This window comes from Henckelia pumila, chromosome 2, assembly GCF_033568475.1.
Source record: "Henckelia pumila isolate YLH828 chromosome 2, ASM3356847v2, whole genome shotgun sequence".
NCBI lineage: Eukaryota > Viridiplantae > Streptophyta > Magnoliopsida > Lamiales > Gesneriaceae > Henckelia > Henckelia pumila.
In genome coordinates, this window is record NC_133121.1 from 101,599,057 (window position 1) to 101,625,566 (window position 26,510).

Consider the following 26,510-nt stretch of genomic DNA (forward strand, 5'->3'; position numbering starts at 1 on the left):
TGCTATCCCTCCCGGGTAGTGCCACTGCCCGGGTGGGGTATGGACGGTCCGGATCTCACTGCAGGTCAAATCAGTGATAATTCGGGTCGTCCGATCTGTCTTCAGGCCAGCATCGACGGATCCAAAATCACCATAAAATTAGTTCCAAGATTTGAATTAATATTATGCAGAAGTTAAAGTAAAATCTAAAGTTTAAAAACACACAAAACACATGTACCGTGTGTGTTGTTTATCAAAAAGAAAAAAAAACACACACAAAACAAAAAAAAAAAAAATCCAAATCACTCGGTTTTAAGATATCAAACACTTCGTAAAGTAAATAACCCGTGAATCACTGTTTATTCTATGTTAACGTTTTATCATACATAGCCCTCAAATCATATAAAGTATAAACCAAACCCCAAATCGTTACGTTGTATATTTCAATAAGGTTAATTCTAAATGTACACGAAAAATTATACGTTGGATTACATATTAAATTCAAAATTATATGATTATTTTATATGTATTTTTTAAAAAAAATTTCCAAATAAAATGCAAAAATAATCATGTGAGCACGAGTGTCCAATAAAACCCGAGATGCAGCATAAAACAACCCGTGGGGTTTTGTTCATGCCGCCCGCAGGATATTACCCTGTGGACGACGTGTAATCCCATGATTGATTTAAATTAATGGGTCTTATCACTAATTTTAACCAATCAAAATTTATCACGGCATCGACTTAACCGATGAATTATCTGTTGACCGGATATCTTTCGAATAAAGTTGGCGTAAAGTTTCCACACGCCCATCAATTGTGGGCACGTGCACGGAGTGTGCCATGGTGGAGAGCCTTGTGCTAAGCCTATCAATCGTACAATGGACGCAGCACAACGTACAACCCCTCACTGCATCACTTGCACATATTGCGTTAACTGGCTGGCCCATTGCTCAACGTCCATCAATGCTTTCAACCACCAGCTCACATCAAATTGTATCTATTTTATCAACAACATACCTACTAACGTACATTCTATCACCAAAAATTTATTCAATTATTGTTTTCAATCAATCATAAATTATATATATACTTAAAACCAATGAAATTAATTCAAAAATTTTGATCTACCCAATCTGTTGTTATTTTTAATGCGATCTCGTGTATACTGTGTGACACGATTTGCATCAAAAATCGATTAGTTTAGTAAATATTATTAGCTACCGTTTGGTACATTGGAGGAAAGTGAGATGATCCACAAATTTTTACTCATCTCATGTTTCTGTCATTTTTTTGTTAACTCGATGTTATCTCATGACCCGATATAACATTATATGTAGGCTTTGATGAAAAATCTGTTCTAACCCATGGTGTAAGTGGAGGATGAGTAGAAATTGAAAAGGATAATTAAGATATTTTATAGTAATAAGCACAATAATCATACAAAATTAAAATTAAAAAAAACATACAAAACAACATATTGTTCATATCTATGTATTGCTTATCCATATTTCATCATGTTTTTATGACATTTTTATTCATCTCTCATACATCTCATCTCATCCATGAAACCAAACGGTATCTTAAGATTTATTGGGAAGAGTAGGTCTCTTGTGATACAGTTTCGTCGATTTATATTTGTGAAATGGGTCAATCCGACTCATATCTACGATCAAAAGCAATATTTTTTAATGGATTGAGTTAAGTAAAGATCATATCTTACAAAATTTATCAACGAAACCATCTCATATGAATTTTCATGCATCGAGAGAGTTTCTAATTTCGTCAACATGTAATTAATCAAGAAAAAATATACTAGCAAAATTGGTTCGGTGACGAGTATGGCGGTAGTGGAGCGAATGAATGATCAGAAGTCAGGAGTTCGATTTACATCATGTAATAAAAAAATATATCTTTTGTTTTTGTGTCAATATAATTTATTTAATTTAAAACTAGAAGTGGGAGAAAAGATTAGTTAATTGTAAAGTTACTATCATTCTTCAACGTCAGAGCATGTATAAAACGACGGGCGTAGATAAAATACATACATTTTATAGTAAAGAAAAATATAAAGAAAAAAAAAAAGAGAAAGGATATTGGATGAATGATGGGATTGTGGTGGGAGAGAATGAGAGAGCTTCGGCCATTGATTCATCTTCTGTTGCCGCTGTGTGTCCATTGGGTGGCAGAAGAGATGACTGTGTCTGTGCTTGTTGATGTCACCACAAACGCCCTTTGCCCGGCCCGGAAAACTTGTCCTCAGGCCATTTATATCAATGGATTCCAGCAAACCGTCAGTACCCTTTACTTTTTTTTTTCCCCCACTTTTCTTCTCTTCTTTCGCGCAGACAAGTGAGTCAGGATTTGATTGTCGAGATAATATTTCTTGGAGAAAGACACAATTTTGGTTTGATCATTAGCTGGAATCATTTCGTGATTGGGTTTTTGTAAATTGGTTTGAGTTGCTCTTTTTGTATATTTTCTTTTTCCAGACCAACTGTTTGATAATTCAGATGGGCTGACGTGTTTAGGAGAGTATTGGAGGTGCTAGAGAGAGCTGTAAATGAACAGGAGTTGGACTGTTAAGAGTGAGTTTTGAAAAAATGTTTAGGCTCAAGCTTGTATAATTTATGATATAATTTTTTTTTCTTTAAAAATTAACTATTTATGATATAAGTTTTTGAGTTTGAGCTTTAAATTTTTTTAAATGAAAAAGACAAGTCCTCGCTCAAGTCCGTCTCTTGTGCTAGGCACCTACGGCCCATAACTTTCTGTTTTACGGGTAAACTCTGTGCAGTAGCCTAAACGCACTCTGGACAAATCTTTGTGTAGCTCATTCAAAAAGTGTTGTTAAAGGAATCGAACCCGGACCATTGGTCAAAATGTTCGCCTACTGCACCAACTCGGATATCTTTCGGAGGCTAATAATTCTAACTATTATTAATAGCTTATGAGCCAGTTTACAGTTAAAAGAATATTGCATAATTTCAACCTCATCAACATTTGAGCTACGGTTGAGTGGCCCACCAGAACTCCCTCATTGCCCTCTCTATATTTAATGCATCTGCTGGGGTTGGAAGGGGTGAATTGAATTCATGTCATAAATATAAATAATGTAGTGATATGGTTTTTCTATTTTTGCTCAAGTATAAGATTCTGTTGAGGGCTGGTAAACGATGTTAAGAATCGAACATTCCAATGACAAACAAATCAAAACCAAGCTACATGGTCCTTCTCAACCAGTCAAGTACAACACACTACTTTTGAGTTCAATTAATTAAGAACTCTACCAATGTTCATCACCCAGGATTTTTACCATTAAATATTTGCCCTTTCTTTGTGCTTGTAGGTTGTTGGAATATTCAAGACTATAGTTCTTCCACTCCTTGGTCAGCTGGCGGACGAGTATGGCCGTAAACCGATGCTTCTTCTCACTTTATCTACAACTATTGCCCCTTTCAGTATGTTTATCCATACATCTTAAATTTCAGCATCTGCTAATCTCTACTCGTGTAAATATGAAGAACCATAGCTGTAGATATATATATTTCGGTCGAGTATTTAGATCCCAATGACTTGTGGTTTCATAATTATACTATATCAAGGCATCATGACATTGCCACATCACTCTACTAAAACATAGATTTTCATTGTAATGCTTTTGTTTAATTACATTGCATTTTTTGCAGCTTTACTTGCCATCAACCAATCAAAAGAATCTGTATATGCATACTATGCTATCCGGACAGTTTCTTATATCATAAGCCAGGGAAGTATTTTTTGCATTGCTGTTGCATATGCGGTAAGTTCTTCTTTTCCATGTACATGACTTGCACCACCCACCAGAATGAAAGTTATATGTTTTTCTTTCTACTTTCAGGCAGATGTTGTGAATGAGGGACAAAGGGCTGCAGCTTTTAGTTGGATCACTGGTCTATTTTCTTTTTCACATGTCATTGGTAACATCCTTGCAAGGTTTTTACCTGAAGATTACATTTTCGAGGCATGCTCATGTTGGAACCTTAAAATTTGTTCTACTGGTGTCTATACTGTTCTTATTAATGTGATTGAACTTCTAATTCCAGGTATCCCTAGCTCTATTGATCTTTGTTCCCGTTTACATGATACTGTTTCTGACAGAAACAGTGCGACCAATAAAAAATTCAGACCAACATAGCCCTTGCTTAAATAAGATTCTTAAAGTTTTCAAGGAACGGTATCATTCAATGAGGAATGCTGCAAATGTAGTTATCAGCAGGTGAACTTTATAATGTTTCAAGTTCTACTGCAAGTGACTAAGTATTCGACTTTTATTGGACTCTAGCATGTGGAGCTGTTAGTTTTTGTTTTAAAGGGTACCAGAGCTTAACATTATGAGAAATTTAAAAGAAAAAACTTGTTATCGTTGTATAATGTATACTCACTATAACTCTTGTTAATTTTTTTTTCAGCTCAACTCTTAAACGCATTTCGCTTGTTTCCTTCTTCTATGAATTGGGAATGTCTGGCATCAGCAGTGTCTTATTGGTATGCCTCTTAACTCTTTGAGAAGAGGTTGATAGTGATACCGTACGATTAAGTTATTTATGCAAAATTCTTATTTCAGCGGATTTCTTTACATTTTAATTGCAATTATGTTTGTCTCAGATGATGTTTGCGAAAAGTATGAAATTATTTCTGCAAATTAACTAACTGGATATGCTATTTCAGACCTCTGTTACATGCATTGTGTTCATCAGGAGTACTTTTCACCTGAAGCGCTTTCCTTGTTCTGAACATCTTTTTCTCTGTATCTTCCAAAATTGTTCATCGAACTCAGCAACTGTTGCATGAGAAATACAGTTATTAATCACATGTGATAGCCTCTGATCGCAAATTTCTTTAACCTTGCGGCTTGCAGTACTATTTGAAGTCGGCTTTTGGTTTCGACAAAAATCAGCTCTCAGAAATCTTGATGTTGGTGGGAGTTGGCTCAATTTTTTCTCAGGTACCATTCATTTTTTTCTGTCATTCCACAATCATGGAATCTAATATATGTTGGATCGTAACAATTTGACCTTTGTCACAACCCTGGATTATCCCCAACAGGCATGCAAATAAGCATGCTACACGGTGGAGCAAATAAGGGTGGGGTAACTTGTATAGAACCCCATATGCTATTGTGGAAGAGGCTAAAATCCTATCTGTAAAATCAACGAGCTAAAACCTCATTTTATTTTATAAATTGATATCTATGTGCGCGCGCGCGCTGTGCGTATAAATATATATAATAAATAGTTTTAAATGAGATTTTGGACTATGAGAACTCTTGTTTCTGAATAATTTATGTATAAGCCGATGACAATCACTTGTACAGTTGTACCACAAAAAATTGCCGAAAGAGGTCTCAGCTATCAATTCAAAAATATTAGGGGATTTTGGGATTGATTTTTCATAGGGGATTTTAGCTTGTTTGAGATAATATATGTTGCGTATGTGCAACGTACCCATATGCATGAATAGTTAAAAAAAATTCTCGAGTCATTTCCAATGTGCAAGTCACTTCACTTGCCCATTTTGAAAATCAAATGCTTTGTATCACCTCCAACTAAAATCTTGGATCTATCCCAGCTCATGCCACTCTCTTAAATTTTCTTTCTCGTCTTACTTGTTTCCCTTACATTGCATGTATCAAGATATTGGTTCTTCCTTTGGTCAATCCGTTGGTTGGAGAGAAAGTGATACTCAGCGTAGGCGTGCTGGCATCAGTGGCCTATGTAAGTTGCTTTGTTGAATATAATTCATCACACTGTTGCCTGAATAAATTCAGCGATTGTTAATAGTATTTCACAAAATGAGTTGTTTGTGCAGGGACTGCTATATGGCTTGGCATGGGCATCTTGGGTATGCATACAATCAAAATATTGGAAATCATGCTCATTTTTTCCCTTTTCTTTCTGTCACTTGAAAGTGTCACTTATATTGACTCCTATGCTCCACATAAAAAATCTTAGCATATCCATTATACTTGTAAACTCAGGCATGTAAATTCAAATGCATTCAGGTTATTATACTCAAGTTTACGTGTAACATTCTCTAATATCTTCCATTTTTCTTTCGTGCATGCTAATGTGCACTTGTCACTTCAAAGTTCAAGGTACTCAAAAATCGGATTTCTAAATATGGAAACCATATCAACACTGATCTAACATAAATTTGAGGAGGTGTTTACTGAATCTGACCATATGTTTATGTACTTTACTTTGGAGGTGTTGCCTCATGTATAATTCTTAAGGGGGTGGAACTGTTGTATATTACCTGTATCAGGGGTAAAGTGGGACTAAAATGTGGTACCAACAAATTACTCTCGAAATTTGAGCACCCTTCTATCGGTGTGTTGCTGATAGCATGCATATTGGTAGTACTAATTCATGGGGTTGAAGAAATTTGAGATTCATCTGTCCTTTCGTAAATATGTCATATATGTGCTATCCCTTGTTATTTTGTCTTTTTTTTTTTGACTCGTCTGTTGCTGACCGTAGGTGCCATATTTGAGTGCCGCTTTTGGAGTTATTTACGTCCTTGTGAAACCTTCTGTGAGTACTTACCATTGCATAAGCTTCGTCCCACCATTATTTGTGCAAAGTTATGCTACTAAGGTGTCTTTTGCCATTCAATTCATTTTAATTCCAGTTTTACTCATTATTTGCGTATTTTGCAGACTTACGCTGTGATATCCAAGGCATCAAACTCGGTAAATCAGGTTGGTCTACACTCTGCCGCAAATACTTTATGTTAAGGACGAAGAAGCAACTTATACATTTTTTACTGTTTAGTTCTTATTGAAATCAACAGCATTAAACTGATGTCATATGAGATGTAACAGACGGAGATATAATTCGTTCCCCTGAAAATATTGGAACTCAAACCTTGGATAACGTGACTGCTTGATTTACACTAATATTTCAAATTCCTTTGCTAGAAGAATTTTCTGTTCGATCTTCCATTAAGCTGACGGGCCTTTTTACTTCATTGAGATCTGATATCTAGTGAATCAGGCATGGCTCACCCTGATACACAGAAGTGATAGTCACACTGGTCTCATTTTGTGTATAAAAACCAAAGCTTGCATGAACCAGAAATCCTGGGCTGTTGTGAGTGTTGGGCCTTCTTTGAAATTCCTTGGAGAGTCACACGAGTTTCATTTCATGTGGAAAGGCATACCTTGCATGACCAAAAATTCCATGTTCTTGCAAGTCCGAGGGCTTCTTTTCATATTCTTATGTCACCAAACATCTTTAAGCATTTGTGAGTATTCGACTATTCATGGAAGTATTTTGCAATATTCTTGTTCAAATCTGTGTTAGATTCTGAAAATAGAGAATGAAAGAAACATAATGATTGGTCGGGTTTGACCTTTTTTCTCATGCTCCACGCTCAAGGGTCCAGTTAATACACATTTTATGCAGTGAAATATATACTGTTGTCCTACTTTATGCAGTGAACTACTACACTAATAATTCCTTCAAATCTATTCTTGTCCTATGAAAATGGCTAACTTGGTGAAGAGAGAGATATAATAAACTCACCACAAACCAACGTGGGATAAAAGCATCACATGTTTCGTCCTCTTTCATTAAACTACTTTGAACCAAACCGCTAATTTTCTTCTACATGGCAATCTTGAATCAGGGAAAAGCGCAAGGATTCATAGCTGGCGTGCAATCCATCGCGAGCTTGCTTTCACCAGTTGTAATGAGTCCCCTAACCAGTAAGTCAGCTGTTCCATTTCCATGAAGGACCCATCATTAGCAATTTTTTAACCCTTGTTTGGCCTTATTGCAGCATGGTTTCTGTCAAAAGATGCACCTTTCAACTGCAAAGGTTTCAGTATTGTGTTTGCATCGTTAAGCATGGTAACTAAACTAATATGAACATTTAAAAACAGTCCTTGTGATTAGTACTCCGGGCAGTCTTGAAACAAATCTACGTAATATTCCATTCAGGTTATTTCTTTGTACTTGGCTTGGACATTGAAACTAGATACCCCACCAGGCAAGAATTTAGAAGATGGAGTTGAAAACATTGAAGCACCTCTGTTATCTTAAACGTTGAATGGCGTTGGCAAGGCAAACACATGGACATTTCGATTTTATAGAAAGCTGGCTAATGGTTCGCTGTTTGCTTAGGGAGTGTTTGCAATCTCTAAACATAAGTGTTTATAGATTTTTTTTTTACAAATTTGTTAAAAGAAAATCTATAATAACTTATTTTTAGAGTTTCCAAACAGTACCTTAGTCTCGTCCTCCTCCCAACAAGATTTGTATATATACCCAAGGAAACATGAACTAATCATTGTACCACTAATTAGTAATTATATAGTATTATAGAGGAGCATTTGCACTGAAAGTTTAATGTATTACCGGAGTTGTACGTATTGTGTTTGATGGTAAACGTTTTATGAGCAAAAATTCTCTCTCCACTTTTTTGTGTGAATGTCTTGAGTAATAATAGAGTTTTTCTTCAATATATAATATTATTACATAAAACAGAGGGACTAATTTTGATTTTAGCTTTCTAACTAGTGAAATAATATTTCTTTGAATCCGATCACAGTAACGCAGGGTAAAGGCTCTGGAGGCAAAAAAATAAAAACAAAAACTTTTATAATGAAATATCAGATGAAATCTGACCAATTAGATAACTAAAATCATGATTAGGGGATGACCATTTTTTCCCTTAATAACATGGTATTGATTAAGTGCATGCAATCTTATTAATTAAATTATTTAAATGCATCAAATATAGACCTACAAAAACTCTTAAAAATTACCCATAACTTATAACTCCCACAGTGTGATGTTGGTTTTTAAATCAAATGTGACATCAAGAGTTTCACATTCAAATGGGCTGAAGTTTAGAAATGAATCAACAACTATGAATGCGTCATTTCGGGTACCGTTTAAATCATAAAATTATAGTGCTTCTCGGTTTCGTGCAATATGCAAGGGATAATAAATCAAACCATCTTTCAATAGACTTACAAAATAGGAAACGCAACAACTCCCATCTTCAAGAAGGCTAAAAATATTATTTTGGATATCGCTAACAAATGTGAATATCAAGATAAAACGAGCCAAAGAATCATCCAAAGTATAAAAAGATTAATCCTGAAAATTCAACACTTTGCTTCTACGACTACAAGGACTACACCAAACAGATTACATATGAAAGCTGATAGAACATAATTATCCACATACAAGTCGACAGTACAAGAGCTTTTTTTAAATAAAAAAGATCGAATGAGAGAAATATATATAATATAGTCCAGGATGCTGTAAAGTATCAGCAAGAAGCAGCTTGCTACAGAGAGCAGCTACCTATTCATGTATGACTGATAATGTTCATTGTAGGATCGCAAGTGTGTGACTGGAGGTAGTCCAGTTTCTGAACTTGAAGAGGTTCTCACCGTCCCCTCTTTCAAGGGTAATCGAGGGGTAAAATTAGGAAGAAATGGGTAGGAATCGTTAACAGATGGGAGAACCATATTTGTGTAAGGATCAATGTGGTTAGTTTGATTGTAAGATGGTGGAACTGTGACTGGTCTTGGCTGACTGAGGGATCTCTGAGGGGGAAGTCTGTACCTGGTTTCAGTTAAAGTGCTAGAAGGAACTGTGAAAAATACTTCATTAGACAAAGCCATTCTAGGATCAACATAAGGCCCAGTAAAGAATTTACCACCAGAAACTTCATGTGGGATACTCGAAAAAATCGATGGTACCCCAATGTCAGGATGGTTGGCTATGGTATTTGCTTTACATTGATCTTCAGTTGGTAACCGCAGAAGCGCATGAGAGCCAGTGGGAATTTTGAAAGTATCATGTGTGTTCAAAGTTCCTCTGTCCACCAGTGATGAGCTATTGAGTTTCTCTTGTAGTGACGATTTGGCTTGCTGAAGTGCCTCCAGTACCGATCCTAAATTGGTTGAAGTTTCCTGTGGCCCAACTGTGAGATTGAGGGATGAAGAGCTGCTCGGTGTGCTTGTCTCTGCATGAGAAGAAACCTTTGATGAGGGGGATGCAATATTACTTGACATCGGCATATATTGGTGGCACATATGCACGGACGTGTCGTAATGCAACCCTGAAATTTCTGGATCATTGTCACCATTTGTTACCAGAATTGGAATTTCAGATTCTGGAGATTTTGACAAATCCTGTAAGAATCCCTTTTTCGCATCGGTGAGTGATGACAAACATTTGGGAGCCTGGGGGTCTTTACTGAAAAGGCTACCGAGGGTTTCTTGAGTATTTGTACATAATGTTCCAGTAGCATCTGATACTTTAGTTAGCTTAATATCATCTCGTTCTTCAGTCACATCTGAATGGTTCCCAGGATCTCTTGAATCCTGACAAATCATGTACAAGAAAGTATGAAAATGATGATGGGAGATCAAATATATGTATCTGGTGCATCAAAGGTCTAAGATCAGCAATTACAAGAAGACGTTTGTTCTAATCAAGGAAGTCCTTGTCTCTGTGAAATACTGATACGTAGATTGTCCCGATTCCCACATTGCTAGAATTACTTCATCAGCCTCAACTGAACGTAAAATACATCAACCTTTCGATTTTCTTTTTTGAGAGTATAAAGCCAATTCAGGTGGTTATATCTTCATTTTTATCTTACATATCGAAAATTATTCAGAGTCAAAAAAGGCAGACATGCATCAAGAATTATATCTGGACAAAAATAAAACCATCAATGACAAGTATCAAGAAAAGAGTGAGGACAAAATAATATGCATGCCAACAGCATACAAGACAATACGCTGAGAAACGTTTTTTCACTAAAGCTGTGATTGTGTTTCATATCCTGGATCTGTAGACCTCAGACTTAAATGAGAATAACCAAATATATTCTTAATGATATGGTACATAATGGAGCTTATTCTCTAATTTTCAACCCAAAACCATCCTTTTTATACATAGAAGATTGGTATGTTCACTTGAGCCTCATAAATCAATGTGCTAAATACGTCAATGTTGCAATATTTGTTGTCGTGTCCCCAAAATATTTTCATTCTCCTAAAATGCAAACAAACATGCTGCACTATGTTCTCCCATATAATTTTCACAAAATTCTTTTTCATCTCATTTTATATCTTCGAGCATAATATTTTCTTTTAATTCAACCTTATATCATTTCCCAAAAACATCATTAATAAATGTACTAATACTTTTTAAAAACTATTATGTATCATTGTCCTAGATGAGATAAAATGAAAAATTAAAATAGTTTACAAGAGTTGCAATGAACTCTTAGAAACTTGAGTTACCCATTTTCGTACAACGAGGGTAGACAAGAAGTAGTTGCTAGTTGCTACAGGATTCCATTGTACAACGGGGCTTATGCGGCCTAGGCCCAAGGTGTAACAGAATAGTATCAGAACCAGGTCAGCAGAAACATTAAGAAATACATGCTATACATGGCAACTATGTGTGTAAGAGCCCCCTTTTGAACCCGTGAAACAAAGTCCTACATATACAAAAACCATCTCTCTAAGATGTATAAGCCACCTCCAAATTCCTAGCGCTAGTGGATCGTGGGATTAGGCTGAGCCGAGGATGTCGTGTTCTGAGGGAAAGCTGATTGTGATACCTTGTCCAACATGAGTTAAAATGAAAATTTTAAATGGTTTATAACGGATTAAAATGAACTTCTATAAAAACTTGGATAAACCAGTTTTGTTTGTAGAGTGATGACAGATGTGAAGTGGTACAGCCGCACTTACGCGGGCCTAGAAAACTTTCGAGATGTCACAGTGTTAGCTATGTGAAAAATGGACTAGTACGCATCCCAATTATAGACATGAGAAAAATGCAGATATTAATCATTGTTAAGCAACATTAGAAAAACTAATCACTAGCATAGACTTTAAATGTGCCAAATATAAACCCAGACCACAGAGGTATTTGAAAAATAATGTTGCACTTTTTATGGATTACTTTAATGACTAAACAGTAGAAACTGATAACACTGACCTGTTCGAAAGTGTTACTTTCTCTAAATTTCTCCTCCCATTCTCTTTGGGCCTTTTCCTCCTCTTCATATTGGCCAATGAGCTGTGCCTGATGTTGCAATGCACTTTCCATGTCTTTATCTCTGTCATGTACAGTAATGCAACGACCGTTAGTTTTTTGGCTTCCACTCTCTGATTCTATCATGGGTTTATCCACTGGTATTCTCCCACTATCAAGATTGTTGCTGTCCATTAATGCATCAGCCTCACCATCAAACCTGTTGGAAACATCTCTCGAAAATGAGGCTTTCACAGGGCCATCATTCTGAAACTCTTCTATGGCTCTGATAACAAATAATGAACTGGTTCATTGTGAAACTGGCTTTACAGTTCAGGTATTAACTTAATTTAACTGCAATTAGTTGAGCATGTTATATATTCACACAATTAGATAAGATGTGATGAATTGGTCGAGCAAAAGACAGAACACAAGATTACATAAACAGAAGTATCCACTTGTCCTTTTTTCCCTTTAAAATAAGCAACTATTGTGAGGTTTCATCAAGTCAAACTTTCTAGGCCATTTGCGCTCCAACATTTTTCCAGCATAATCGTGAAGAGTTTCTTAGTTGCTGAGTAAGTTCATGTGTTATCTGTCCAAAGGGAAAGGTTACTGGACCAGAATTCAAAGTCTGCATCAGAAAACACACCTAGGCTCCCTGCGCTTTATCCTGCGACATGATTTAAAGGCCCGTCGCGCTGAAGAACCATTTAGTGCAAAACTAGTTCTTCTTCTAATTGAGTCCATGTGTTTCTTCTTTTCAAGAGAATACTGGGAATCTTTAGCACTTTTCCAGGTCAAGCTTCTACCAGTTGATGGTGAAGATTCAATTTCAGAGCTATAATAAGCCTCCATTTCACTTTTTCTTGCTGCATTCTTGGTTGAAGTTTCTCTTAACATCAATGGATCAGCCTTGAAATCATGTAGGGTTCCATCCTGATCAGAATTTGAATCAAATCCCTCTGGCATGTCACTTATTCCATGGTTCTCAAGAATTGCAAGAACATCTGCCATTGCCTTTTCAGCTTTTTTTCTTTGAATAGACGTAAACTTCAGTTGCTCTTCAAGTTCCATGACCTGCATATAATTAAGTTTTAGAAAATATAGCTGCCAAATAGGACTGGACAAGGATGGGGAGGGGCCGACAGGTTAGAAGCACTTGCATATCTCTACGCTTATGCTAACCCCTTATCCTGCACCTGTTTGATCCCCGTTGCATACACCACATGTTGAAGATATTAATTCTTCAGTCACTTGGTTTTTGGATTTTTTTTAAAAAAAAAATAAAAATTGGACAGTTGTTTCCTGAATTTAAAAATAAATTATCATAAAAGACACCAGACTGGAAATGCAAGACAAGACAGTGAAAATCAAATACTGCCCCACTCACTCTCTTGGACAGTTCCTCAGCTCTTTGCAGTGCTGTTTTGGAGACAGATCTTTCCGATAACAACCTTGCTCGAAGAAATTTAACCGTCATTGCCCTCGAATCTTCCATGCTCGTGTTTTCCCTGTGATAATAGCACATCAAAGGATCACACATGTACCGAAATAAGATCCATATAAATTAAAATGGCATGTCCTGTCACTGAAGAGTAGAAAAGCATTGCTTTTAGAAAACAATCCATGCCAGTTCCGTTTCCTTTTCATAATGAAAATAAAATAATCCATCATGATGTGAATAAACCTGAATATACCATACAAAAATCAAGTCAAGATTTCCGAAAATTAAAGTCTTGAATCGTACAAGAAAACATACAAACTTGTATGGGTTGAACACCACTACAAGAATTACAATATCCTTATCCTTATATCTGAAATACGATAATCTGAATGGGTTCCCTTCATCAACATTTGTTCGACATCAATCAAGATCTCTCTGTGTTATAAATAAGACACTTCAATAAGCAATATCTAACACTATTTTTCAAGATTTTAAAAGAACCATAGAAAATTCTCCACAAATACACTAGAAAAACCTATGATTAAAGGAAATTTGACAAATTTAGATGGAAAACAGTATGCATATATCATGCAACTAGAGTATTAACATGTTTAAGCTCCTATTACAATTTACAGCAGAGAAGCTCCAAGTTCAATTGCCACTAAATTGGCGTGAATCAAGTTGTCTTCTTTGATCTAAACATCATCATAACAAAATCAAAACTATCCATCAGCGTATTCAGCTACTTGTTTTTTTTTTTTAATAAATAAATAAAATAAAATAACACAAAAAAATTGAGAAAAATATATTAAGAAATTCCCCACTCCCGAAATCACAAGCTAAAACCCAGCAATTCCGAAGAGAGAATCTCAACAAAAGATAAGGGCTCGCAAAGATGAAAACCCAGAAAAGAAAAAAACTTGCATCATAATTCAGCGCAAAAAGCTTGAAAATTAAGAACTAAGACATGCAAAATGGGAAAGAGGATCCCAATACCTCAGTTCTTGATCTTCATTCATAGAACCAGACATTTTTTTTTAGCTGCTCCAGCTCCTGTAAGAAGCAAATGTCAAAACTTTGAAACTTGATCACTGATTTAAAGAGAGGAGATGGATTGAACCATTGGATTCGACGTCAGAAAATTAAAATGAATTGCAATTTTGACCTCACGAAATACTCTGACTTCTGGTCAACGGTACTTTTTTTTTTTTTAATAATTTGATAATTTTGTGAGTTTTTTTTTTTTTTTTTAAAAATATTAGAAATGAACATATTAAAAAAACACTGTCATCTTCTTATCTTACTTTATAAATAATATAGATATAATTCTAAAAAACAATAATAATATAGATATACATATTAGCATCATAGTACACACGTTACATTACATATATAACTTAATATACATGTTGTGTGGATATAATATAATATCTATTTTTAAAATTATATAATTTTAATATGATATGTCTTTTTTTATTAGTTGATAATTTAATAGTTTTTTTTATAATTTAAAACCGAAAATATGAATCGTACTCTTTATTGTTTTATTATGTCTCTCTTATATATATATATATACATACTATTATAAATTTTTTATATACAAAAAAATATATCGTTTTTCTAAACAGATGGCCACAGGCCCACAAAAACGCAATTGCATCCTTTTTAAACGCTCAAATGAAAACGATGGCTATATAAATTAAAAAAGGATGCGTAGATTGGGCAAAATTAAGTTTTTTTAGTATATAATTTACGTATGTCATCATATTTTTGCATGATTTTTATGCATATTTTATTATTTATTTAAGAAATGGTAATAATTTAAATGGAATCAATACATGTAAGTTGATGAGGAATGGAACTCATTATTTTAAGGTTGAAATATTCAAAGTCAAATTCAAGACTCCAAACTTGACTTTGTACAAATGGTCAAGTGGGGTAACCATATATACCTTTTGTTAATTAATAATTTAAAGTGACTGTTTTAAAATAATATATTATATATATAAATAATATATTTCTTATTTTTTATTAATTAGTTTAAATATGATAATTTAATTATGATTTTTTTTAATTTTATAAAGTAATGTATAAATAAATTTAAAAGTTATTTATCTTATCTATAATTGTTCGTTGAGAAAATATGAAAAACATGAACAAATAGAGTCAAATTTACATATTTAGTATGAGGAAAATTTTGAAAAAAAAATGTTGTCATCTCTAGAGCTTAACTATTATATATTAGTATAGATAATAAAATATTTGATAGAGTTTTTATAAGTTCAATTGTGCAAAGTCTTATTTTTTTAAATTTATTTTTTATTCTTTAAATATTTATTTAAAAAAATAAAAGGCCGGTCCGGACACGGAACTGACTGTTAACCGGACCCGAACCGTCGGTTCCATGAACCGAATCGTAACCAACCACGGGTGAGCCGGTTAAGGTTTGATCTTTTGTCAAACCGGACCTGACAGGTCCAACCCGGACTCGAACCGTGGCAAGGGTCCAGAGGTATATGACATTTAGAGATTTTAATTGTAGCTCATAAACTCTTCCAATTTGTTTAGCAATAATTTGGTTAAACAACTTAAAAGTCACGTGCGCGATGCACGTGGGAACACCTTTTATTATCGATAAGTGTTGTTAAATAAATGAGATGAGAAAAAAAGCGAAGAGATCAACGTGTGGATAATAATGATTTTCATGGTATTTTAGTCAATAGTAAAATTTAATGTAATATAATATGTACAATATATGCGAACAATATTTGTTCAACCATTGTCATCTCTTATTGAATTGTTGTTGTTCTTAGATAAAATATATTTTATTAATAATTGATAATAATATATAATATTTGAAAGAAAAAGCTGTGACATGTCTTAGTGATTGAATCAATATGATATTCAGCATTGCAACTAATAAAAATATTTGCTACATTTTCAAACAATGTAACCCTTGCAATTTCAATATTTTTATCATTTACGGTCATCATTATCACACATATACAAATAGTTTAGAATAAAACATTATATATTGTTGAATCCGACATTTTGGTGATAACAAACAACAACTCATTGTATAGGAATGTGCTGCCAATCTTTTGTATTTCAGGAATCTACTACAACTCCTACCGCAACCGTCTAAACCCTTCAAGTTATCTACCGGAAGCTTGTCAACCGCCTTTGTCTCTCGACCGGTTGCAGTCACAAGCCTATCGACTGGTTATTCAAACCAGCAGAGGATAAATCTATCTACCGGTAGAATGCCAACTGCTTATCAAGATATCTCAAGACAAATACTTGAGACAAGACGTTCATTGCAAGATCTTTTATCAAAAGCAGAACCGGCGTATCAGAAGATCTGTTGACTCTTGCATCGAGAGATAAACCGGCGTATCAGAAGATCTGTTGACTCTTGCATCGAGACAACAGGTTGCACTAAAATGGCAAAAATGCAGAATGGCTACAGATAAAACATTCGACCGTTTATACCAGTTTTGGACCCTGGAAGTTGTCTGCATTTAAAGAAGTGTACGATCTTCATACAGAATCATCAATGCATTTATGAAGCATTAAATGTGCATTCAATGCAGCATCAGAACGTTCAAAATAAAGACGTTGATGATTGACCTATATAAAGGGAAGATTGCTCAAGAAGTGACAAGAAGACAAGCAACACGAAAAATCTCAATCAACTCAATCACTTGAATACTATCAGAAGTCCTCATCTGATATACTGAAGCAATACTTGAGCACACTTAAAAGATCATTCACTTGCTACTCAAATAAACCCTCGCCTACAGTTTACATATCTGATCTTCAAGGATCATCCTAGGGTTTCCAAGCCTCTCGACAGCTCTGCAGTTTGAGAAGCTCAACCGGACTATATTCATTATTGAAGAGACTTGAAGCTACTCTGAAAGCTTCCACCAGTCTGATCAGAACTGAGAATCTTATCTGTGTAAATCTAGGAGTTTCAGATTAGGCATTGGATAAGTCCTAAGTCTGAAGTGGGTGTATTGCAAGACGTTGTAATAACCAAAGTCTTCTAGTGAATTCCTTCCTAAGTGGAAGAAGGGGAGACGTAGAAGGATTAAGCCTTCGAACTTCCATAAATCGTGCCTTAGTCTTTACTGCATATTTATCTTATATATTGCTCATACATCGTGTTATAACTTGCCTTTGCATCACTAAAACCTCTGAACTATTTTCGCACTATTTAAGTTGTTCAAACCGTTTTAGAAGTTGAGAAAACAGATTAAGTGAACTAAACTTCACTTGATCATTTTGAAAAGAAAGAAAATAAGTTTCAGAGTGTATTCACCCCCCCTCTACCCTCTGAACCGATCCCAACAAGTGGTATCAGAGCGGGTTCCTTTTTCAACTGCTGATCTAAAGTTTTAAAATCATGACTTCTTTCAACAAAATTCCTATGTTTTCTAAAGAAGATTATGATGACTGGAAAATTCGCATGCAGGCACATCTTGCAGCACAGGACGATGACATGCTATATGTCATAACAGACGGTCCTATCAAAATCATGAAGGTCAACCCAGCTCTAACCGATGGTGCAGGACAAATGATTGAGAAACCAAGAGCTGAGTGGACTACTGAGGACAAAAAGAAGGCCAATCTTGACAATGTGGCCCGGGACATCCTATACAAAACACTGGACAAGAACATGTTCAGCAAAATCAAGTCATGCTCCACAGCAAAGGAGATTTGGGAGAAGCTCACTCAGCTGTGTGAAGGAAATGACCAGACCAAGGAAAACAAGCTCACCATGGCCATTCAAAAATATGACAATACCAAAATGAAGCCAGGGGAAACCATGGCTGAATTTGATGAACGGTTCAGTAGTATCATTTGTGATCTTATTGCTTTAGGAAAAACTTATACTAACCGTGAAATTGCTGTGAAGGTTATGAGAGCTTTGCCCAAAGAATGGGAGATCAAGACAGTGGCCATGAGGGAGTCAAAAGACTTAAGCAAGGTTGAACTGCATGATCTCTTTGCAGATCTCAAAGCCTACGAGTTCGAGCTCAACATGAGGACAGAAGATGAACCATCTACCTCTCAACCAACCAAGGCCTTAACCTCAACGGTGATGCGTCCACCGGTCGAGGAAGCTCCAAAGAGATCAGCTGAGCAAATCAGCAACGAAGCCATGACACTCTTTGTCAAGAAATTTGGTAGATTTATGCGTAAAAACAATTCTAAATTTAAAAATTATCATAAATCGGACCATACAGACGATGGTCCTACTTGTTTTAACTGTGGCAAGCCAGGCCACTTCATTGCAGATTGCACCAAGCCTAAGAGCAATGATCAGAAGCAATTCTTCGAAAGAAGAAGGGGCAAGGAGGACAAGAGGACGTTTAGAAAAGGAAGAGACCAAAGGGTTCTAGTAGCAGACGAAAGCAAAAGCAAGTGGGCTGAGTCTGACTCTGACAACCCCAATACCGGAAGCTCTTCAGATGACAGCGATGATGAAAAGGTGGAATGCCTTATGGCTGACATCGAAGAAGAAGCTGAGGAGGTATTTGACTTTGGTTCACCTCAATTTACTCACAGTGATCTAGTTATTGCTTTACACGAAATGGCTAATGAATACAAAGCATTATCCAAGGAATTCGAGGAGGTAAAGGCAGAAAGAGCTGACCTAAAAGATAAGTCAAGCGAATCAAGCTGCATGCAGCGAAAAGAGCTTGATGGTCTTAAGGTCAAGCTAAGTCTGCTGGCTACTGAGAATGACACCTTGAAAAGAGTGTTCCAAGCAACCTTGACTGAGAACAAAAAACTACTTGAAACAATTAAGGCTTGGAATAAATCTTCTGTAACCATTGACAAGATTCAAGAAATCCAAAGACCGGCACATGACAAAACCGGTCTAGGGTTTGGAACAAATGAACAGTCTGTGGAATCTTGTATTCAGTCAAGCCTGGACAAAGGAAATCTTAACAAAATAAGATTTGTCAGGTCTAGCACGATATATGAACATGATGAGTGCAGCTTTGACAAAAATCAGAAAGTATCTAACGAACGAAACTCTAAGCATAGAGGGCTGGGATATGTGGATCCCCAGATCTCTAATCAAAGAGAAACTTGGATTAAACCAAAACCTAATGAAAGAAGAAAGGGAAACCAATCTAATTTCAAAAGGCCATGGAATGAGTCTAACTACTCTAAGAGAAGATGGTCAAAGAAGAAGCCTTACCAGTACTTTAATTGCAGGCCAGTTCAAAAGAGGTACAGGCTAACTGATAAAGATAAAAAAGGCAAGCAGCACACAGCAACCTCACAAGCACACACATTTACTGCTTATCGACCGCACAGATTTCTGGACACACACGGGCAAACCTGTAAGGGTGTTCCAGGTGTGGGTCCCGAAAGGGCTAATCCGACCTGGACCCTACTAGATATGGGTACCAAAAGTTCTTCACTTTTTGCAGGTACTAAAAGTCCAAACGGGCGAGAAGACCACTTCTATCAAGGACACTACCTGGTACTTAGATAGTGGTTGCTCACGGCACATGACAGGGAATCCAGAACTTCTAACAGAAGTTGTGCTGTGCAAAGGACCAAAGATCAGCTTTGGAGACAACTCCAAAGGTAAAACCGTGGGTAAGAGTAAGATTATCCATGGTAACATCATTATTAAAGATGTGTTGCTTGTTGACAAACTATGCTATAATTTGATAAGTATTAGTCAACTATGTGACAATGATCATTCGGTCGAGTTTCACAAACACACTTGCATCATCAAAAATGACAAAGGTGAGACTCTTATGACCGGTGTAAGAGACCTAAACACCTACAAGGTAAACTGGTCTTGCTCACATATTTCTTCACCTACTTGTCTTACTGCTCATCATGATAAACATTGGTTGTGGCATAAGCGGTTAAATCATCTAAATTTTAAGTCCATCTCTAACTTGAGGAAGCATGATTTGGTTTCTGGTCTGCCTGAAGGAGATTTTATAAAAGACAAAGTTTGTCCTGCTTGTCAACTAGGAAAGCAGGTGAGAGCAACCTTTAAAAATAAAGGGTGTATGTCTTCTTTCAAATGCTTAGATTTACTTCACATGGACCTATTTGGTCCTATACCAGTAAGAAGCATAGGGGGAATGAGATATGCTCTTGTTGTTATAGATGACTTTTCTCGATTTACTTGGGTCATCTTTCTCTCTTCAAAAGATCAAACTGCACCTCACCTGATTAAGCTTTTTAAACTCTTGCAAAATGAACAATCTACTGTGATAGATAGAATCAGGAGTGATAGAGGGACTGAATTTTTAAACACCACTCTTATGACTTATCTAGATGATCAGGGAATCAAGCATGAGTTGTCAGCTGCTAGATCCCCACAGCAAAATGGGGTGGCTGAAAGAAGGAACCGTACTTTAAAAGAAGCAGCCAGAACTATGATTGTTGATTCAAATGTTTCTCAAAGGCTTTGGGCAGAAGCAGTTAACACAACTTGCTATACTCAAAACAGATCTATGATTAATAAACGATTTAACAAAACTCCATATGAGATCTGGAATGGCACAAAACCTGATATTTCATACTTCAAAATTTTTGGGTGCAAATGCTTTATCCACAACAATGGCAAAAATCATTTGACAGCCTTCGATGCCAAAGCAGACGAAGGAACTTTTATTGGTTACTCAGCCGTTAGCAAAGCTTATCGAGTGTTCAATCAAAGATCACTAACGGTCGAGGAAACCATTCATGTTGTTTTTGATAAATCTACTCTTTGTACAGAACAAACTCAAGGGAGCATAAATGATCTGAGTCATAGATTGGAAAACACAAATATACAGGAAGAGAGTGACAGTGATCCATATCCTCCAAAGAAGGATGATCCAGTTCCCTCTACCGTGTGTGATCAAACAAGGCCAGAAGAGGATCCACCGGTTGATAACGATCCTCCTGCCAATGATGATCCAGTAAACGAGGACGTTCGTCAACCAATTGATGACAACCCTTTAGGGAATTATTTTAGGTGGAACAAAGATCATCCACCTGGGTTGGTCATAGGTGACCCTTCTGCTCCTCAAAAAATATGTGGTCAAATGATTAATGAATTCTTGCATGCAGCTTTCATATCTCAGGTAGAGCCCAAGAAGATAGATGAAGCTCTATCAGATGCCAGCTGGATTGAAGCTATGCAAGAAGAGTTGAATCAATTCACCCGCAACAATGTTTGGCATCTAGTTCCTCGACCGGAAAATCAAAATGTGATTGGAACTAGATGGGTGTTTCGTAACAAGCTCGATGAACATGGAACTATTGTGCGTAACAAAGCTCAGCTTGTTGCACAAGGATTCAGACAAGAAGAAGGCATAGACTTTGAGGAATCCTTCGCGCCAGTTGCAAGACTAGAAGCAATCCGCATCTTTCTTGCCTATGCAGCTTTCAAGGACTTTAAAGTTTATCAAATGGATGTCAAGTCTGCATTCCTCAATGGTCTACTTCAAGAAGAGGTGTACGTTGAACAACCACCAGGTTTTGTCAATCCTACTCATCCTCAATATATCTATAAACTTGACAAAGCCCTCTATGGATTAAAACAAGCACCGCGTGCATGGTATGATACATTACTAAAATTTTTACTGGAACATGATTTCCAAATTGGAACGGTCGATAAGACCTTGTTTAAATTTGTAAAAGGTGATCATGTGTTACTAGTACAAATTTATGTTGATGACATTATATTTGGGTCAACTAACCCCAAGTTGTGCTCAAAGTTCTCTAAGATGATGCAGGAGAAATTTGAAATGAGCATGATGGGCGAGCTAAATTTCTTTCTTGGATTGCAAGTGAAGCAACTTGAAACTGGAATATTTATCAATCAATCCAAGTATGCCAAGGAATTGGTAAAGAAGTTTGGAATGGAACAGTGCTCAACTGTATCTACCCCCATGAGTGCATCAATCAAGCTTGATAAAGATGAAGGGGGAATCCCGGTCGAAGTAACAATGTATCGAGGCCTTATTGGCTCATTGCTTTATTTGACTGCCAGTCGACCGGATATCATGTATTCAGTTTGTTTATGTGCTAGATTTCAAGCAGCACCTAAGCAATCTCATTTCATTGCCGCCAAACGAATAATTAAATATATTAAAGGAACTACTAATGTGGGTCTTTGGTATCCCAAAGATTCAAATCTTAATCTTATTGGCTATTCAGATGTAGATTATGCAGGTTGTAGAATTGATCGCAAAAGTACAAGTGGCACATGTCAATTCCTTGGAGATAGACTAATTTCGTGGTCAAGTAAGAAGCAGACATCAATTGCTACCTCGACCGCCGAAGCAGAATACCTTGCTGCTGGCAGCTGTTGTGCTCAAATACTCTGGATTCAACAGCAGCTTAATGATTATGGAATCCGGTCGAGTGAAACTCCAATCTACTGTGACAATACAAGTGTCATAGCCATCACTCACAATCCAGTGATGCACTCTAGGACAAAGCACATTGATGTCAGGCATCACTTTATCCGAGATCATGTCTTAAAGAAGGAAATCAGGCTGGAATACATCTCTACCGATCAGCAAGCAGCAGACATATTCACCAAGCCTTTACCGGACGCTAAGTTTTCATATTTTCGAAATATTCTTGGCTTAGTAGATCTAAGTTAGTATGCATGTTTTTAGGGGGAATGATTGCTAGTATGACTTTAATAGCTTAGCTGTTACATTGCCATAAATGTTGGCATATCATCCGCCTTTAGCTAGTCTCTGACAGGCTCCATACTAGCAGCTTTGTGCTCTGAACCAAATGACATTAATTAGGCGCGGTGATTATACTCTTCAAAACTTTTTGAATTTCAAAAATACTTTTCATGACATCACCATATGGCCCATAGGTTCCTATATATACTTCTTTACACTCGTATATCAACCTTTCACCGTTGCTAAAGCTTTCATATTGCATTAAAAGTTCTATCGTATTACTATCAAGCTTTTGCTTACTCTCTGCTCGAGTTCTTATCTACAGCTATCATGTCGATCCAGAAGACTTGCCTTGCAATCAACTTTGATTCCGTTATTGAGGCAAACAATGTAGGAATCACTGAGGTCTTCACCATGCTTGAAGCCTCTGGATTGAAGAAGTTTTTGGGAAGCAGCGCCATCTGTGATCTGCCTGTCTTGAAGGAGTTCTTTGCAACCGCTCAAATCGAGCATGGGACTGTCAAATGCTTGATCCGGACAGAGTCCTACTCCTTCAATCAAAAGTTCTTCGCCAGCACATTTGATCTGCCCTCCAGGGGTTTGACAAAATGCGCGGATCTTCCCGATGGTAACTACTCATACTGGTTGAAGGAATTCTCAACCACTGATGCTCCGATCAAACTGCCGGCTCAGAAAACATCTCTTAAAGCTCCATTCAGGCTATTGACCAACATCGTGGCCAAGAATCTTCTTGCCAAGGCTGGATCGTACGACAAGGTGACGATGGAGAAATTCCAATACATGGCTTGTATCGCCTCCAAAATCAACATCAACTGGTCAGACATATTGTTCACTACTTTATGTGAAATGATCAAGGGAAAAGGGCAATCCGAGGGATTTGCTCTGCAAATTTGCCACACCTTGAGCGTCCTTGGAGTAGATTTCTCCAAGACTGAGCCTCTGCACCCCACCAAATGGCTCAACAAGTCTACAATCTTCAAGTTTCTGAACAAGAAAGAGGTTGCGGTCGACACTCTGCCTTCAACCGCAAGTGTTGTTGTTGTCCCTCAACCGCTTTCAACAGTCCCGGTAGCGGCCAAACCAGCCCATACCAAGAAATCTGCCAAGCGTCAACTTATCATAGAGTCTGACTCTGAAGAAGAATCATGTGAGAACGTTCCACTGATTCAAGCCTTCAGCAAGTCATCTCCTTCTGTCTCCAAAGAAGCTGTGCCATCCACGCCTGCAGGCGAGAAGAAGAGGCAGCACAAGAAGTTAAAGTCCCTTTCTGGACTTGCTCCTACCGTTCCAACACCAATTCTTCCAACGGTCGAGACTACTACCACTACTGCTACTACTGCTCCACGTCCTACCATGGGTGTGATAATCATGGAAGGTGCCTCATCAACTCCAAAGGTCACTCTCGATCCCAAGGACAAAGGGAAAAGTTTGATGATCTACTCACCTAAGGCTCAACCAGCAGCTACTGTAGAGCTCAACTTGATCATCTCTCACGTTCTCCGCACTGTCAAGCGTCACCTACAACGCTTTGACAGATGGCATCATTCCCGTACTCACCTGACGCTTGCTCAAATATTTCCTAAGTGGAAAGCTCTGAACGTTATTGAGCAGAAGATGCTTCTTTTTGCTGACACTGAAGACATCGTGGAGGCTCTGGGAAGAAGACAGCTCATCGACTTGAAGCTTCAAGGAAGCCTGATATCTCTGTTGATTACTGAGCGTCTCAAGAACTTCAAATCCAAGAGTCCTACCGCCACCGATGACTTTGTGATTTTGACTGGACTACAGAATAGTCTACGTCAAATCACTCAACTACTTCAACACTTCCAAGCTCTTAACAACGTAAAGACGACAGCTTCAGCAGCTTGTATACAGGCTTATGGACTGGAAGCACAGGTGATGATGAAGACTTTTCTTACTCAAGATCAGGGTGAAGAAGACGTCTCTGCTATTACTCTTTCAGATGGGATTCTGACCGGTCTCATCACTGCTGACCTGTTTCAGTCATCTGCTCTAGGATCGATTGTGGCAGCATCTTCATCGGTCGACCCCGCCTCAACCGTAGTCCAAGCAGTAATTCAACCGAAAGCAGCTGTGACTGCTCACTCATCTCCAGCGGCGACCGCTCACACCTCTCCCAGTCGTCTACAAGATTTTTTAGAAGTGATTGAACAAGAAATTCCTGTCATCTCTGTGACAGAGGCTCCTTGCAGCAGTGAAGCAGTAGTGCCCCCAACAGAGATACCAAACACTATTGTATCACTTGCACCTCCAGAACAGCCAGTGAATGAACCGAGTGCTGATCCTGCTACTCCACCAACCATCTTGGCTGCAGTCGAGACCCCTACATCTCCAACTGTACCACTATTGGAAGGTCCATCAGCTAGCTCACCAGCCAGATCACCAGCATCACATCATCTTGAGTCTGGCCCGGCTTCACTAAGGAATGACACACAAAGTCAAATGCTTCAGACTGATGACTCATATATTGAAGCCATGGCAGCAGCTCTGGATCACACATTGATGAATAGGCTTCATGAGCTCCTGCAAACAGTTCGATCCTTTTCACAAGCCATCACAAACACATCCTCATGGGTTGACAATTCACGCACGACGATGATTCTGTAAGAGTGGGTGCCCAGTGAGCCAACTGTGTGGCTATGGGCTTTGTTGACTCTTTGTATAAACAATCTTTTGTTTAATATTATTTACACTTTTATGGCAATGACTTTATATTACTTCATATTGTTATATTGTGATATACTATTGTTGTTTTGATAAAGACCTTGAATATACTATAGTGTATGTAAGATGTGGTAGAACATGGAGATGTCTATCATGAAATACATCTTATAGTCACTGTATATTCTAAAACCGTTCCTAGTCGATTGAGCCGTCCGATAATAAGGATAAGGATCGCTCGAGTTTGAGACTAGCATTTGCGATGCTAAGTACCACGTTTCATTGGTAGGGAACATGGAGATGTTCGAAGCATGCAAATGGATATTCATAGGATGAATAGTCGAACTACCCTATCCGGACTTTCCAAGTGGTTATCACTTATCGAGTGGATAAAGTCCGCGGTTTTGGTTGTACACCATTAGTCCTTACGACTTGAAACATCATGGAGACTCTATATGCTAGTACTGTGCTTTGACTCGTTTACCGACTCTGAGGGGGTCATCAGGTGTCGAGATTGGGTACAGTTACGACACATATAGGAGTCAATGCATTGTTGTCAAGGATTCACCACATACTTGCGAGTGTGGATATCCTATGCGATCTGAGGAGATATTAGTGTGACAAATCTCTGGCCAGAGTACTT

The 26,510-nt window shown here is 37.3% G+C and overlaps 2 protein-coding genes across 4 annotated transcripts; one reads left to right on the top strand and one right to left on the bottom strand.

Annotated features, from left to right (window-relative positions):
* Positions 1-2,043: 2,043 nt before the first annotated feature.
* LOC140881852 (uncharacterized) lies at positions 2,044-8,453 on the top strand. 2 transcript variants are annotated; one of them, XM_073287480.1, is made up of 14 exons: positions 2,044-2,271; positions 3,328-3,439; positions 3,668-3,780; positions 3,859-3,981; positions 4,064-4,236; positions 4,430-4,505; positions 4,879-4,965; positions 5,654-5,734; positions 5,829-5,861; positions 6,500-6,553; positions 6,679-6,720; positions 7,650-7,728; positions 7,803-7,873; positions 7,964-8,453. In XM_073287480.1, exons 1-14 carry the CDS (start codon positions 2,083-2,085, stop codon positions 8,063-8,065), a joined length of 1,335 nt encoding a protein of 444 aa, XP_073143581.1. In that variant the 5' UTR covers positions 2,044-2,082; the 3' UTR covers positions 8,066-8,453. The 2 variants fall into 2 exon arrangements, with proteins under 2 accessions (XP_073143581.1, XP_073143582.1); XM_073287481.1 differs by lacking the exon at positions 2,044-2,271 and adding an exon at positions 3,074-3,225.
* A 655-nt stretch (positions 8,454-9,108) lies between these two features.
* LOC140882689 (uncharacterized) lies at positions 9,109-14,604 on the bottom strand. 2 transcript variants are annotated; one of them, XM_073288838.1, is made up of 5 exons: positions 14,481-14,604; positions 13,431-13,551; positions 12,690-13,117; positions 12,002-12,122; positions 9,109-10,365 (listed from the first exon to the last, which is right to left on the bottom strand). In XM_073288838.1, the coding sequence occupies exons 1-5, from the start codon at positions 14,513-14,515 to the stop codon at positions 9,334-9,336; spliced, it is 1,737 nt and encodes a 578-aa protein (XP_073144939.1). In that variant the 5' UTR covers positions 14,516-14,604; the 3' UTR covers positions 9,109-9,333. The 2 variants fall into 2 exon arrangements, with proteins under 2 accessions (XP_073144939.1, XP_073144938.1); XM_073288837.1 differs by having other exon boundaries at positions 12,002-12,257.
* Between the last annotated feature and the right edge of the window lie 11,906 nt (positions 14,605-26,510).